Here is a 15650-nt window from a genome sequence, read left to right as displayed (position 1 = left end):
CAAGCAGATGGGTTCTGCCTGGTCCAGCTCTAGAGACCCCGGAGATATCCAGGCAATTTAAAGGCTCTGCGCAGAGGGAAGGACCTTTTGTAGGACAACCTTTTCCAGGCACAGGACTTGGAGTTATGGAATCACCTACTGGGGCTAACAACACGAAACTGAGGCCATGTAGGACAGCATGGATGGTAGGGTTATTCATTAAGAAAGACCCAACTTGTCAGGGCTTGTTGTAAATCAGGCTCACCCGATAACCTTTCTTAGGAGTCCAAATAAGAACTGCACCCCAACCCCCAAGCATGTGTGCGGCTTTCTTTAGACTGCCTTGACCTTTATACCACTTGCAATTAATGTTTAACCAGAATACGAGGCTAAAATGCAAGGACGAAGAAACGCATCAGTGCCAAGCTGCAAAGATAGTAACTGCCCAAGCACCACGTTCCCAGCTGAGTTGCCACCCTCGCCTCAGTTCGCAAAGCAGGGCAGGCTCTAACGGCAGAGTGGAGCCGCAAGGAATCCAAACCCTCAGCAAGTAAGTGTCCTATTTTGTCCGACTCTAGTTGCTGAAAAGGCGCCGTGTCCACTGTGGCTCTTGGGCTCCGCGCTACTGGATGTGCGCTGAAAGGATAGCTCTCCCGAGAATGGGGGCTACTGATGACAAAATGCTTCCTCTTGCGCTGAAGCCTTGGCAAACCTTTTGGTCCCTATTGTGACTGCAGAGCTGGTTGCACATGTGTGTATACACACAGACTCTGCTGGAACTCACACGCAGTGGGGCCACAGTAACTTCAGTTGGCTGTTCGGTAGCAGATGAAGGAGACAGGAGTCTCCTTCACAGGAGAATACACACTAAGGGGGCATCAGGCGTTCACTCCCCTAGGCCTCCTCACCCGGGAAATGGGGGTGTTGGTGGAACCTGCCTTGCCAAGTTCCTGTGAAGATTAAACTCTCTGTTCTGAATGAGCTCATCACATGCATGGGAGATGATTTATAAATATGAAATCTTTCTTACCTGAACAGTGTCTGTGGTTCTCTAAGGGGCTCTCTTTTTTCAATACTTTAATTTACTAGACATTTTAATTTACATCAATGGTTCCAGTTCTCCTTGAAAAGTAGAATCCTCCCCCCCAGAAAGTGGTGGCACACACTTTTAATTCCAGCACTCGGGAGACAGAAGCAGGCAGATCTCTGTGAGCTTGAGGCCAGCGTGGTCTTAAAAAAGAAAGAGAGAGAAGACAGGGAGGAAGAAAAGTAGAATCCACAGAAAGAAATCATGGTCTGCATCTGTATGAGTAAAAACAAGTGCTGTGTGCTTGGCTTGTCCTGGTCTTCATCAGAAACAGAATTTATGTTATGCTCCATCTTCCCGGTGCACAGACTAAGGCAGAAGAGGCGAGGAAGATGGCATGCGATCTTTCTTACAGCCAATGTGATGGGATCAGAACAGCAATGACTTTCACTTCGTAGCCTGGCATGTTCTGCTCTGTCATTCAGGGAAAGATGCATTTTGAAGCAGTTTCTGGGGCCCAGATACTATAGTGGCTTCATATGAAGGTTCCTCAGAGTCCCTTAAATATTAAACATGTATGTGATTTATTACTTATGGGAGAACCAAAGATGAAAAATCATCACCAATGTTCCATCTAAAAGGGAAACATCAGCATTCGAAAGTCAAAACCCTGCCGGTGTGCGTTCTTCACTGATGAAATCTAGCTGTCTTCTCTGTGGAATCCGTGACCAACTATATTTTGAATTTATTCTCTGTTTTCAATACAAGCTCTTCTAGTTAATCACTAAAATTTTACTATACTTGGACTGCATAAAAGCTTTAGGAAGAAGTGTCATAGAAGCATAAGAAGGAAGCAATAAATGTTTTTTTAAGAATCAAGCTATGCCATGCAGAGAGATGAGACAGGAAAGGTAGGGTTGCGGGTAGGAGAGTGAGATGAGAGTAGAGAGAGTGGGAAGTGCATGGGGTGAAGCTAGAGCCCAGCTGGAAAGCCAGAAGCGCAGGACCAGATTTGAGTGAACAGTTCTGGGCTGTACGGGACTGGTGCCACCAGAGCGATGAGGGCTAACCGTCATCCTCAGGTGGGTCTACTCATAAACCTCAGAGGGCTCATGCTCCCAGATCTGAGATAATCCCCTCACAGAACTCTGAGCTACCTCAGAAGGGTCTCCAGCCTGGAGGACACCCCCTTGGGGGGGGGGCTGAGGAAGAAAAGGAGATTTTCAAATTTGAATAAAGTTCTTTGAGTAATCCACTCAGTAATTGTGGTGTATCTGTAAATCAAATGACATTCCGCTCCATCAAGAGTATAATACAAAAAGAAACAGTCCTAAGCAGACAGACGGTTATTGAAGAGAGCCCTTAAAAGCTGTGGTAAAGATGCTGAAGTGTAACTCTTCACAGTTGATGGCTTCCAGAAGGAGGGGCACTCAGTATTCTTTAAAGTGCTGGCCACTGGGCGTTTGACCATGCTCCAGTGAGTTTATGGGCAGCACAGATTGGACTTTGTGGCTTTTGGTTGATGTTTTTCTCTTTGTTTGTGTTTTGGGGGGAGTACAAGGTTATGAGGATGGACCAGGGGAGGATGAGAAGTGTGATTGAGGTGTACTGCAGAATTACCAAATAATTAATAAAAATAGTATGTTAGGGGGAAAAAAGAGTATAGTACAGTTCTAAACACATAGAAGTTCAAATACATACAAGAAACCTTAATGCAATTATAGGGAGAAATTATAAATAGGCCACCAGAACAGAAAATTCCAGCATGTCTTTAGTACTTATAATTATTTCTACACCCATGAGAGATGGATTTTGGAACCCTGACGATGCCAACACCCATGAATTCATTTTCTTTCCTTCTTACTTTCTTTTTGTTTTGTTGTTGATGTTGTTTCGAGACAGAGTTTCTCTGAGCTTTGGAGACTGTCCTGGAACTTGTTCTGTAGACTAGGTTGGCCTGGAACTCAGAGAGATCCACCTGCCTCTGCCTCCCAAGTACTGGGATTACAGGCATGTGCCACCACCTCCCAAGCCTTTCTCACTCTCTCTCTCTCTCCTTCCCTTCCTTTCTTCCTTCCTGTCTTTCTTTTCTTTGTTTTTTTTTTTTTCCAAGACAGGATTTCTCTGTGTAGCTCTGACTGTCCAGGAACTCACTCTATAGACCAGGTTGGCCTGAACCTCAAAGATCTGCCTGCCTGGGATTAAAGGCATACACAACAACCACCGGTTACCCATGAATTTCCAAGTGCCTTTTAAAAGCTGGTTGACCTATTCAGCTTCTAACCTACAGGTACTCCTATACTTGTGAGTCCTCTCTAGATTACATATGATACCTAATACAATGTGAGCAGTTGTTAATACTTGATTGTAGAGAGATGACAAGAAAAAAATGTATTGTTCAGTGTAGATAAAATTTTAAAACTCATTTCTGACCCATAGACAGTCAAATTCACAGCTGAAGAACCCACGAGTTTATTGGACATGTATGGAACCTTCAGTTCTCTCATATGTCCCTGAAATCTAATCCCTTCACCTCAGAGCCAGGTACAAAAGAAAAGAAGAGGACCCAATATCCCCTTCAAGGGCACCTTCCCAATGACCCAGTTTCAAGTAGGTTAAACCCTTAAGCTTCCACCACCTCCAAAAAGTACCATTGACAGTGGCAGGATGTAGGTGAGGGGTACCCAGAGCTCAGCCAGTGACCTCTGGGGGACACCCCAGATCCAAACCGCTTGTTACTCATCACACCTACAGTTTGGGTAAGGAATGCTCTATGGCTTTCCGATATAAAAGTTGATTAACTAAAGCCTTTATTATAAGAATATGAACAGAAGAAAATCCAATGCTGAATTCCCAGTTATAATTAACAGCAAAAATGTTAGAGGCGTTCCTTTCAAAGTCAGTAGGACCAGGCTGCATGCTAAGTGCTTTTAAACCATAGTATTTAGGAATAAGTGTTTTCAGGCCCAGGCACATGAGTAATTTCCAATTTTAAGTGTTCTGGTTGCCATATCTCAAAAGGTAAAAAGTATATCACTACCACAATGGAGGAAAAACAGATCCTTTTAATGCGATTCAATTGTAGTTTTACACTAACATTGTGTGTCATGGGGGACATATTTACATGACTTTGATGTAAACTAGATTGAGCATACGTCTGTCCAATAGCCTTGGTTGCACTGTGTGTACATGTATGTGACCTTTGTGCATACATATAGAAGGTACCATATGTGTGGGTACCTTTTATACATATGTGTGCTCTCCCTACATGTGTATATTGTTGAGAGCTCCAGGGCCCGCTGGAGCATGCAGCAAAGGGAGGCCAGAAAACACTGACAGGAAAGGCCAGGGAGGCATGAACCTGTTACACTCAAAGGAGGGATGACTGTCGACCTGGAAATCCACCTAAATTAATAAGCAAGATATTAAAATTTTAAAGAGAGCATAGATAAGTGGTCAAGACATAGGTTTCCTTATAAAACAGTCTCAACCCTAACTGTTTCTAATAAATAGTCTTTTCTCTGATTACCAACCACAAGGTTGTATCCCCATGCTCATGAGAATCCTGGATTCTATGTCTCACAAAGGCTTGCTTTTCTATAATGATTTGTCCTTTCCTTTCCTTTCCTTCCTTTTTTCCCTTCCCTCCTCCTCCTCCTCCTCCTCCTCCTCCTCCTCCTCCTCCTCCTCCTCCTCCTCCTCCTCCTCCTCCTTTTTTTCTTTCTGTTTTTCCGAGACAGGGTTTCTCTATGTAGTCCTGGTTGTCCTGGAACTCACTCTATAAACCAGGCTGGCCTTGAACTCAGAGAGCTCCACCTGCCTCTGCTTGCCACCACCTCCTGGCTGGTTCTTATTTTTTATTCATAGTTGCTCATCTACAGTCAGGAAGATGCCTCCAAAGCCTCCTTCTAGTTTCTAGCTCTTGCAGTTTGAAGTACTAGAAGGGGGAGGGGGATCAAATCTGTCCATCTTTTATGGTTAGCTGGAAAAGTAAACCATTTAAGAAGTCCTTTTGCTCCAATATCATGAAAGACATGCCCCTCGGTTTCTTTTAGACGCTGCCCCTACCCGTCAGGATGCAGCGAGGAAAGCATCCAGAGTCACGTCCTTCCAAGTGGAGCACAGTTGTCGCCGTGGCAGCGTCTACTACCCCGCCCTTTCCATTTTGGTCTGCAATGTGCACCTGTCAATTTTCCACACTCAGGGCTCTGTTTTCTCCCTTCTGGAATTTCTACTCTATTTAGCTGCCCATGAGTCTATTTGCACCCTGCAGACCTCATTCCATACACTGCACACGGCACCACTGTGTTTGTGAGTCTGGAGACTGCTGCCCCTCCTCCCCTCCCCCTCCCCGCCCCCACGCCGCCGCCATCCCCAGCCCCCACCTTGCTGCCATCAGGAGCTTCCTTCTCAGAACTCCACTGGCCTTTCTTAGACTTCCGCTTTTCCACTTCTATTTCAGAGCCCGAGACATGTGTTGGATTTTTATTACGGTGGCACTGAGACTGTTCGCCTGTTAGAGAAGAATTCAAGTATTTATAACCTTGGCGGTTCCTATTCAGCACCGGTTTGTTTCCATTTAGTCTCACCTTCCTGTGTGTTTCTCCACAGCCCCGCAGAGTTTCTGCCGGCTTTTGTTGGCTCCGTTCCTCTTGGTTTGCTTCTGTTGTAAATGTTGACCTATCCGCTTCACTGTGGCGCAAAAAGCGCAACTCTCCCTCACAGGTGGTCAGAGCAAATTTCAGCCCAGGACCTGCGGCCTGCTGGTCGGGCTGCATACCTCAGGCCCTTCCCAGGCCTCCTCGGGTCTTTTTTCCCTTCTACTCTTTTTTAATAAGTCTTACATCTCAGAGGTGCCTGTCCAACCTCCGGTTTTCTCCCTGAAAGCTGCTCAGGGAGTTTCTACACATGAACCTGAGACACCTTCACATTCTGCTTCAAACTTCTGAGGGCCCACATGCCCTTTAAGCACATAAGCATGGTCCCTGTGCTGTCTGGATGTCCCCGTCCTCTTCCCAGGCTTTGCCATCGCCGATCTTATTTTGTTGAATGAAGTTTGTCGGGGGACGGGGGTCGAATCAGGGTTTCTCTGTGTAGCCTTGACTGTCCTGGAACTCACTCTGTAGACCAGGCTGACCTCAAACTCAAAGAAATTCACCTGCCTTTGCATCCCAAATACTGGGATTAAAAACATGGGCAGCTGCCACCACCCGGCACTGTTGACTGATACTTAACAATAGAAACATTTTATATAATGTCAGGGTAAACCGGGCAGTGGTGGCACACGCCTTTAATTCCAGCACTCAGGACTCAGAGGCAGGCGGATCTCTGTGTGCTTGAGGCCAGCCTGGTCTACAGAGTGAGTTCCAGGACAGTCAAGATTATACAGAGAAACCCTGTCTTGAACACCGCCCCCCCAAATAATGATGATGATATTGTGGTAATGTTTCCATGCATGTATTTAAAGGAAGCTAAAATGCCTATTTCCTCAAATGTCTGCAGCTCTGTAATCATCAGCAAGTACCCCAACCTCTCTGAGGTTGTTTCCCCATCATTTGGTAGAGAAAGGTGTTGTGAGGCTCAGGGAATCTACAAGAAAAGTATAGAACAGAAGCCTTAAAATGCCAAGGGCTACCAGGGAAAGTCTCCATTAAACAGAGGATTTCCCTTTGCCCACGGACATCATCTCCAGACACTTGTGCCCGGGGTCACGGGCTTCTTGTACGCAGTCAGTTTTTCTCAGGACCCTGCTCCAGGTAGAGCTCTGTGTCTTCCCATGGGTCTGATCTTCCTAGAGTCCAGTGTGTGTAGTCATCTTTCCTGTCCCCTTGCTCCTGGCCAGTCCTCCCTGATCAGGGACCCTTCTTCCTTATAACAATATGGGCAGCAGTAAGACTGCTGGGGAGGCGTCAATCTGAGGATATCTGTTCAACTTGGCGACTGCCTTTCCCACCTCACTGTGGCTCTCTCCAATAGTCTCGGTGACGAGGCCGGGGCGGGGGGGTGCTGCCAGTCTCCTGCCCGTTCAGCTAGGCTCCACTGATGATGGCACCAGGTGCTGGGGAGCTCCCTCTGTGCAGATGGACCTAATCTCCTTACATCCTCCATTGTGGGCATGTCTGCCGTCTGCACTGGTAATAGAGAAAGCTGCTTGCGCTGAGGGTCAGGGTTCCTCAACCATGGCCGACAACCATGTGCTGGCTCCCCCCGCTACATCGCCCTCACCTCTGGTACATTCTGCTGTCCTGGAAGCCACTGCCTCTGTCCCAAAGGTGTCTGTGAAGAGATCCTGCTGGGGCCACACCACGGATGATCAGTTCTCCTTGGAGAATCTCTGATTCTGGACTGTATACAGACCCTGACCATGGTGTGTGTGTGTTATATGTGTAACTGTATATGTGTGTATATGTCAGTGTATGCATGTGCCTGCATACATGTCCATTGCATGTGTACACATGCATGAGCATAGTGGCTGCATGTATACATTTGTACTGGTGGACACACATGCATGCACATTTGCATGTGCCCCTGTATGTGTGCTCTCTGAGCATGTGTATATATGTTCTCTGTTTATAGGTATGTGACCTTTGTGCATGTGTGGATACCTTCTATACATGAGTGTGCTCTCTCTACATGTGTGTATTGTCTATGCATATATGTGTTCTCTGTGCCGATGGATGTGCTCGCTGTTAATAAGTGTGCCCTCTATGCATACGTGTGTCCTCTGTACACATGTGGGTACCCTGTATGCAACGTGTGTGCTAATTGTGTGTGTTTGTTCTCTGTGCATGTGTCTGCTCTCTCTGGCTGTGTGTATACTCTATTGATGTGTGTGGTGTGTGTGTGCAATATGTGCATGAGTGTGCCCTTTGTAAACGTGTGGGTACCCTCTATGCATATATGTGTGCTCTGCTCTCTGTGTGTGCGTATCTCTGAGTGTGCACGTATCTCTGGGTGTGTATTCTCTGAACATATGTGTGTTCTCTATGCACATATGTGTTCTCTGTGCATGTGTATCTGTGGTTCTGATAGAAATGTCTGAATGGTGATACTGTTCAGAATAACTCTTCTTCTATTTTTTCCTTATCTGCATGGCCCAGGCTCCTGTTCTAGAATAATAATAAGACTCTTAAGTCCCACTGATTAGCGGGATGTAAGGTCTGCCTCTTCTCACCCCTTCACACTAAACATAAGTGTACAGAGCCCAACATAGTTTGGACGGTGATTGGTCAAAGGAACCAGTACTGTTCATTGAAGGAATTGAGTGGGATTTAGGTTTGGTGCTCTTAGTCCCTGACAATCCCTGTGTCAGGCAGCATTCCAGTGGTGCCCATGAAAGAAGGAGGGTCTGAGTCAGGCTCTCCCCTAGAATGGAGCCTAGTGTTTGAGTTGCTAGGAGTCTCCAGGAGCACTGGTCCCTAGTCTGGGTCCCACATAGTGACAGGGAACCCAAGACCCACCTTTCCTGGGCCTCTCTCCAGGTCCCATTGTTCCCTCTCTGCCCTGCTGGGCTCCATCCTGTGGAGCAGGAGGAACACAGAGAGAGGAGCAGGAGAGGCTCTGGGTAAATAATGCGGAGAAAGCTGCTGATTGGCTTCGGGAGGCGGACACTTTGTCTACATAAATGGCAATCGCATCCTCTGTGCCTTTTAACTGTCACCAAGGAGAGAGAGAGAGAGAGCAAGAGAGCGAATAGAGAGGAGGCGACTCCAGCTGCCTGTGAGTACAGCCCTTTGTCTACATGGCTCAGGGTCAGACCCCAGCACCCACTTCTGCCAGACAACGACCCCGGGGCCGGAGTGGGCGTCTCTGGTTGATTTTGGTCATGGTGTCTTTCTAGGGACAGAGATACTGCTGGCTGAGAAGGCTTAGGCATCTGACATCGCAGGTGGCAGGACTGCTAAGGGAACTTTCTGCTAAGGGTACCAGCCTCTGCCTGCCTATTTGGAATCATTTCTATATGAGTCCAGTAGAGAATTGGAACTTCTGGTGGCTTCCTAGCCCTTGTTAGTTGAAGTATTGTAGCAAGCGAGTGGACTGGTTTTCAGGAGACTCCTATACCTGTGGGATGGAAGTGAGGAGGCAGCTTTGGGGTCACAGACCTGGGTGTGCTTTGCTGGTGAATGAGAACTAACAACAGCCTCCCACAAGTTGCAGTAACCTTGCTCTTAAAGGGCTGTGCATGCAATGGACGCACAGACAGTATCTGGGAGCTCTGTTGTAAATGAGCAAGGCGACCACGCTGGAAAGGTGCATCCTCCCTGCCCTCTGCATCCTTTTAACTCCAGTTTCCAAGGCAACTTCAGCCAAGTTACCTGGGTTTTCTTCTTACTTGCCTTTTTATTTTTTCCCCCTCAAAGGCTTCCAGTTCTGCTCCTTATACACAAGTTCTTACTTGGAAACACCATGTTTCCTCTCCAAAACAGGATCAAAGCAAAAGTGACAATCTCAGGAAAGCTGGCCTCTTTTGGAACTTTCAGGGTTGCCAGAGGAAAAGAGACTTCATTCAGGGTCACCCCAAGCTCGGTCACAGCCTGCAGAGTCCTGGATCAGGATATCCCAGGATAATGAAGAACTAACCAGGGAGGGGTATCTGGATGTCCGCAGAGAGAGAAGACCTTGTCCTCTGTGATAGCATCCCCTTGGGCACATGGTGTGTGGGCCTCCACACAGGGGCTGTGCTAATAAGATAAAGAAAATGAAATTATTCTCTGAGCCTCCACACAGCCAAAGAGAAATGTCCAGGGATCTGATTCCATCTTTTTCCTGCTCTTGGAGCTATTGATTACCATGAAGGCTCTACCCTGAACTGTTACAAGCTCATCTTAGGTCTGGTGTTAAGTTTAAGGAAGTGTCGGGGAAGCAATGCTCGCCGGCATTTTAGAACAGTCCTAATATCCTGTCCCATTGATAGGCATTTTGGCAGGAAGACCCTCATGGGTACAGATGTACCTCTAAAGCAAGCAGAGCAAGTTTATAAGGAAGGTTAAAATTCCACTGCCTGAGCGACATGAGGTGGGAAGGAACTGGGTTTGCCTTGCTGCTGGGCTAGGTCCATGTGTGCAAGCCCCCTTTGATCTGTGCAGGTGTAGGCAAGCCAGCTGCTGTCATACTTCTGAAGGAGAGGTAACGTTGTCACTGTTTTGTAGAGCCCTGTGTAAATGGAGGGAACGAAGGACAATGGGGTTAGTCCAGCCCGTTCCCATGGAGATGCACCCAGGAGGGTGGGCAGTGTGGTGACTCAGCCCTCTTGCTGAAGCTTCTCTTCTGATCTCCAATGTGAGGGGAGAAGCAGGACCCTAGTGGCATAGGCAGGACCCCTGCAGTTGCTTTTGGGGTCAGTCCTGGCAGGAGACCTTGTTGGGGTCCACCTGTGCTTCTCAGCCTTCCAGGAGTGTGGACCGTCCAGACCAAGGGCTGACTGGGAAGAGGCTGGTTTCAGAAGGCGAGAGGACAGCGCCCTCCTGCTGGCTGTGTGACTTTGGTAATAGCAGTCGTAATAATCCTCACCTTACAGGGTTGCTGGGTATTAAATAAGATACTGTGAATTCCGTGCGCTTAGCAGAAGGTTAAGAAATACTGACTTGTTTGGTTTCTCGGACAATAGAATGTGCCAACCAAATGTCAGTGTATTCCCAGAACCGAATGGGGGAGAGCCTGAAATACAGGGTTCTTAGCAACACAGTGACAGGCCAGCAACTGTGCAATACAAGGGATAATGAGAGACCGAGAAGTCAGTGTTTACCACTGACCTCATTCGTGAGAGAAAATTGAGACTACCAGAAGCGGGTACCAAAGGGCACCAAATAGACTCACAATGCCAGGTGTCTGTGTTTGCAAAGACAATAAACCAATATGAGACAATTACCAAGAGGCAGCCACTGGAACACGGTCAGAGGAGTCTCTGGCCTATAGAAAAGGCAAGTGGCCTGTGATCTTTCATCGACGACTAATGTGACTTCAAGGTCAAAAGCAAAAAAAAAAAAGCGGGGGGGGGGGAGACGAATCGAGGGGGAAACAGAGTGGGGGAGGAGCGTTCCTTCTGCAAAGAACTCTTGGGGGGTGCTGTCAAATAAGGAGGGAGTTTTCAATGAAGATCACCTGATGCTTCTTGGGTAAATCTTTAAAAATAGCTCCCGAGAGTAAAAGCAGGAAGACTTTGATTGTTTTTATTTGAAATTTGGGTGGATGAGGAAGGCTAATTGAGATGCATGTTTGGATTGTTCTTCTGTAGAGCTAAGCTTTCTGTGGTGTTGTTGGTTTCCTAGGAAGAATTAAATAATATGCAAAAGGAACTGTACAACTCACACCCGTTCCGTGTCCATCCAGGACACCCTTGAAGGTGTCACCTGCCCCGCGGTGCTTCAGTCACCCCACCTGACCCTTGGCAGTCCCGTACCTTACCTCAGGCGCCGCTGGTCAGTGGGGATGAATGAGAGCAAAGGAACGCTGAGGTCTCAGTTTTGATTGTGTTCTGTTTTTGCACACCGATGTGTAGAGAAAGCAAACTGTAAAGTGCAAAAAAAAAAAGGCTGTATCTCTGTCCCCAGTAGTCTCTTTTTGCTTCTAAAGTCACAAATGCGATGAATTTTTCTCGGGTTTCTCTAACTTGCACCGCACAGTATGGTGACGGAGATATGATTAGGAACAGTATTTCCCTGTGAGAACATGGCTGAAAAGCGTTATACTCCATGCATCGTCAGCCAGGGAAATGCTTAGATGCAGCATGGTTGTTATGAAACAGGAAATGAGAAAGAAACAGTGGCCCTTGTCACGTGTGCCAAAGGGCAAGGGTAGGGCACCCTGGCAGACTTTGAGCATCTTGTGGCATCATTATAGTTCTGTGTGGAGTTGGGAGTGTAGATGTTTCACAGATTGGAAGCGGAGTTCAATGGACGGTGACCTGTATCATCCATGAGCCTATGTTCAAGTTTTATGGCAGGACCTGATGGTATTAGGAAGTGAAGCTTTATGAGGCACACTGGTCAAAAGGATACAGTCTGGAAGATGGCAGAGGTCCTAAAGTGAGCCCCTGTTCCTTTGTCCAAGGACATTGCAAGAAGTCAGCAGTGTGAGCCCGGGAGAGGCACCTCACCAGAAAGCAAACATGATTTCAGAATCCTAGCTTCTGCAACTTTGCCAAACCACTGTTTGCGGAGTGCAAGCCACCTGGTTTGCCATGTTCTTCTGCAATAGCACAAATAGACCCAAATGAGGGCCTGACTATGGTTACATTTGAGCGCTACCCAAACCCACGAACTTCTTGCTTCCCTTTGTGATGAGTGTAGCCTCTCACCAACTAAGATGCCTTGGAAGCTTCTATTCTAGGTGCCCTGAGAGGCATTTGGGAATCATGGCTGTCCCCGAGGCTCAGAAAATGGTTGGGCTTCAAGTTCTGATGTTCTTTTAGGTCACTTTTCTAGGGACTGTCAAGTAAGGGGCATTTGCAACAGCTGCCAGGATGCTCTGGGTTCGAGTCCAGTGCTAGCAAGAGCTCAGCTGAAACATGACCTTGCTAGCAGTCAGTCTCTCTGTGCCTCACCCTTACTTGTTAAGAATCCTGACAAAACTCTGCTACAGCAGAGCGTTCACACAATATCTCCTTGTTATGCTGGACCCCTGAGTGGCATTATTGGCGGGTGACAAGACCTTTAATGGGAGGTCTTTAGGTCACTGGGATCATGCCTGTGAAGGAGACTGTGGGGAGATGATTTCTTCTTCCCTCTTTGCTTCCTACATCACCAGCGACCAGAAACACAGGACACTCACAGAAAGACCCAAACCAGCAGAGACCTGAGCTCTACATTCTGGCTCCATATTCCCCTGCTCTGACTTTTAGAACATCTGTGGTCAGTGAAGCCCTCTTCTCAAGACTGGAAAGAAAATGGTGGCTGTAGAACAGCAGGCGTTCCGTCCCATAAAGGGAAGTTTGTGAGACGTAGGGCAGAAACGCAGTGAGATAACCTGAGAGAGTGGTCTCTAAAGCCAGAAGGCGAGGCACTTCTGCTCAGTGATTTTCCTTTGACTTAAAACACTAAAACACCCAACTTTGTGTCTAGTGTGTTGTATAATAGGCTGTGATCTGTGAACTTGGGAAGTGGAGGCAGGAAGATCAGAAGTACAAGGCCAACCCTGGGCTACATAAGTGAGTCCCAATCTAGCCTGGATTGCAGAAGGTAAGAAGGAAGGAGAGAAGAGGAGGAGAAGGTAGGGGAGGAGAGGGGAGAGGAGAGGAGAGGAGAGAATAGAAAAGGAAAGGGGAGGGGAGAGGAAAGGAGAGGAAGAGAAGGGGAGGGGAAGAGAGAGAAAGGGAAGGAAGGAAAGGAGAGAAGGGAAGGGGAGAGGAGAGGAGAGGAGAGGAAGGCATTCCCACATGTCCCCCCTTCCTCTGCACAATACTTGCCTGAATACTAATAAAAGTTTTTTCCTGAGTGTGGACTGTGCAGCGGGCACTCAGCATGTGCCCTCTTTTCATCCTGCCGACGGCTCTCCTGGTGGTGCTTTCATGCCTGTTTGCCTTTGCAGGAGCTGACAGGAAACCTTAGAAAGGTTGAAGGTTGGAGGCTCCATGGTAACTAAAGAAGTACCCTTGACCTTGGGTCGCCTGACACTGGCGCATACCAAGGCTGCTCTTGAGCCAGTTTTGACTATTCCTGTGCAACGCAGTCACTAGTAAAAATACTCACCCAAAGTTCCTTTAGAAACACGCCACTTCGCCAGCATCTTAAGAGTTGAAAAAGGCTCAGGGGACGTGGCGTTTCGTTGCTGTTGTGAGGCGAAGCGTCAGATAGTCATTCTTCAGACTGTTAGAGACACTTTGTCACGGTCTTGGGTAGAAGTGTGGAAAATGTGAAATGCTAGGCAAGACTATGTAGGCACAAGTGCTCGGAACTCTGCTGCCCTTCCCCGAACACACAGGAGCTCGCTCCTTGGAGTACACCGTGGTAGGACGTGAGCTTCAGGTTTGCCGCCAAGATTCTTCACCAAGGTCCCATGGAAGCAGAATTCCTATGCTATCCCCGACAGCTTGTAAGAGTGTCAGCAGGGGCCTGGATGGAGCTCTGAGAAAATGCCTATGGCAGAGAATCCCAGTAAGTGAAGTTGCAGAGAGTAGAGACTCTATAGCCTGGGCATGGTGAAAATTACCCAAATTGAAGGCCAGATGAGGCTGTGGTTGTGGGCCTCACTTCAGTAGCTATGACTCTCTCTCTACCAGAGATGTGGTGACCTGGTGTTGGAAGTTGTCACAAAAGCAGGGTGGGATCCAATATAGAATAGAACAGAAATAAAATATTTAGAAGGCCAAATTTTATTCATTCGTTCATTCATTCTCAGTTACCAAAGGACAGTGGTAGAACGGCAAATTACAACCATAATAATAACTTCTTAACGGAGGGTTGACTGGGGGGCCCTGTGAGAGTTCAAGGGGAGTTCATATATCCCTGACGCCCATGGGTATGGAGCTGTGTTGACTGTCACTGATATAATAAAACATCCAGGGAGGTGGCCGGCTCACCACACATGCACCGACGATGACAGGGGCTCCATGCGAACGCCACGCGGTGCAGCTGCTGCCGAGACAGATCAGGTTGTGTCAACAGAAAGTCTTTCAGGGGTCTGGAGAAGCCTAGGCCGTTGCCCTTATCACAGTCTACATCTTCCAGCTAATATTTGCCCAACTTGGAGCCATGAATATCAGGCAGCTCCAGAATGAGCGTGAGAGTCTCTTGAGGCTGTGCCCTAAGTACCTTCTGTAAAGGTTTCAGTGGGAAATAATCTTCAAATAAATGACAAGATGGTTTGAGAAGAATAACCAGGTATTATATTACAGTTTGACTAGGAATATTTCCTTTCAGAGTGAGTCGGGGCGTGCTTGTTTGTTTTCTCCCTGGCACATCCTGCTTTGTCCATAAAACTCTCTTATTCCCAGGAGAAAGGCTCGGCTCCTGCTTTTCTCAGAGGCAGAGGGGCTCTCGCGACTTTGTACGGCTTCTCTTTTCGAGACTTCAGCTTCGTGCAACACATGCATCCCCCCACCCCTTAGTAGGACAGAGACTGCAAAAAAAATGGTCCCTTTTAGGCGGTTATAAAAATCACATGCAAGGTCTAAATCATAAAGGGAAATATGTGAGATTTTGCCATAAAAAAATTAAAGCTCTTATAAGGCCTCTTTATTCTGACTCTTGCAAGTCATCATGCCAAATTAGAACAGGCCTAAAGGAGGAAAATGTCATAAAACATATCACAGATACGAAGGTAGAAGTTTTAATATGTTAGGATCCTTGCAATTAAATAAAAAAAATAGCTAATATCCATGTGGAAAAAATATAATGAATAAGCAATTCATAAATGAAGAAATCCAAACGTCAGAGAAACATCAGAGCACTATTTGATTTTAACAGTCAACATTAAAAGAGAGCCATTCATGGTTATGAGACGGGTAAAGTTTAAAATTAACCTCAGAGACTGTACCGCACACCCCATTAGAAGAGTAACTCGATAAAGCCATGTGTTCAGAGAAATTTGGCAGTATAATTTAAAAACACTAAAGCCATATATCTCTAGAAAAATCTGTCCAAAAGAAATGATTTAAAAAAAAATAAATGTTTTCTACTTTTAGGATTTTCTAACGTAAAACGAAAAT

General features: G+C 46.9%; 1 protein-coding gene across 4 annotated transcripts in view; it reads left to right on the top strand.

Annotated features, from left to right (window-relative positions):
* Positions 1–360: 360 nt before the first annotated feature.
* The window catches only part of Ddc (dopa decarboxylase), an 88013-nt gene continuing 72723 nt past the window's right edge, over positions 361–15650 (top strand). Inside the window, exons 1-3 of one of the 4 annotated variants that reach the window (XM_075944354.1) lie at positions 361–529; positions 5469–5573; positions 7279–7373. In XM_075944354.1, coding sequence (XP_075800469.1) covers positions 7316–7373 — 58 coding nt within the window. In that variant the 5' untranslated portion in view covers positions 361–529; positions 5469–5573; positions 7279–7315. Of the gene's footprint in view, positions 530–5468; positions 5574–7278; positions 7374–8526; positions 8726–15650 lie in introns of those variants that run through there. The other 3 variants (XM_075944356.1, XM_075944355.1, XM_075944353.1) reach the window with 3 other exon arrangements.

This window comes from Microtus pennsylvanicus, chromosome 12 (assembly GCF_037038515.1).
Source record: "Microtus pennsylvanicus isolate mMicPen1 chromosome 12, mMicPen1.hap1, whole genome shotgun sequence".
Taxonomy (NCBI): Eukaryota; Metazoa; Chordata; class Mammalia; order Rodentia; family Cricetidae; genus Microtus; species Microtus pennsylvanicus.
The sequence above is the reverse complement of the archived record's forward strand: the minus strand, read 5'-3'. Positions and strand labels throughout refer to the sequence as shown.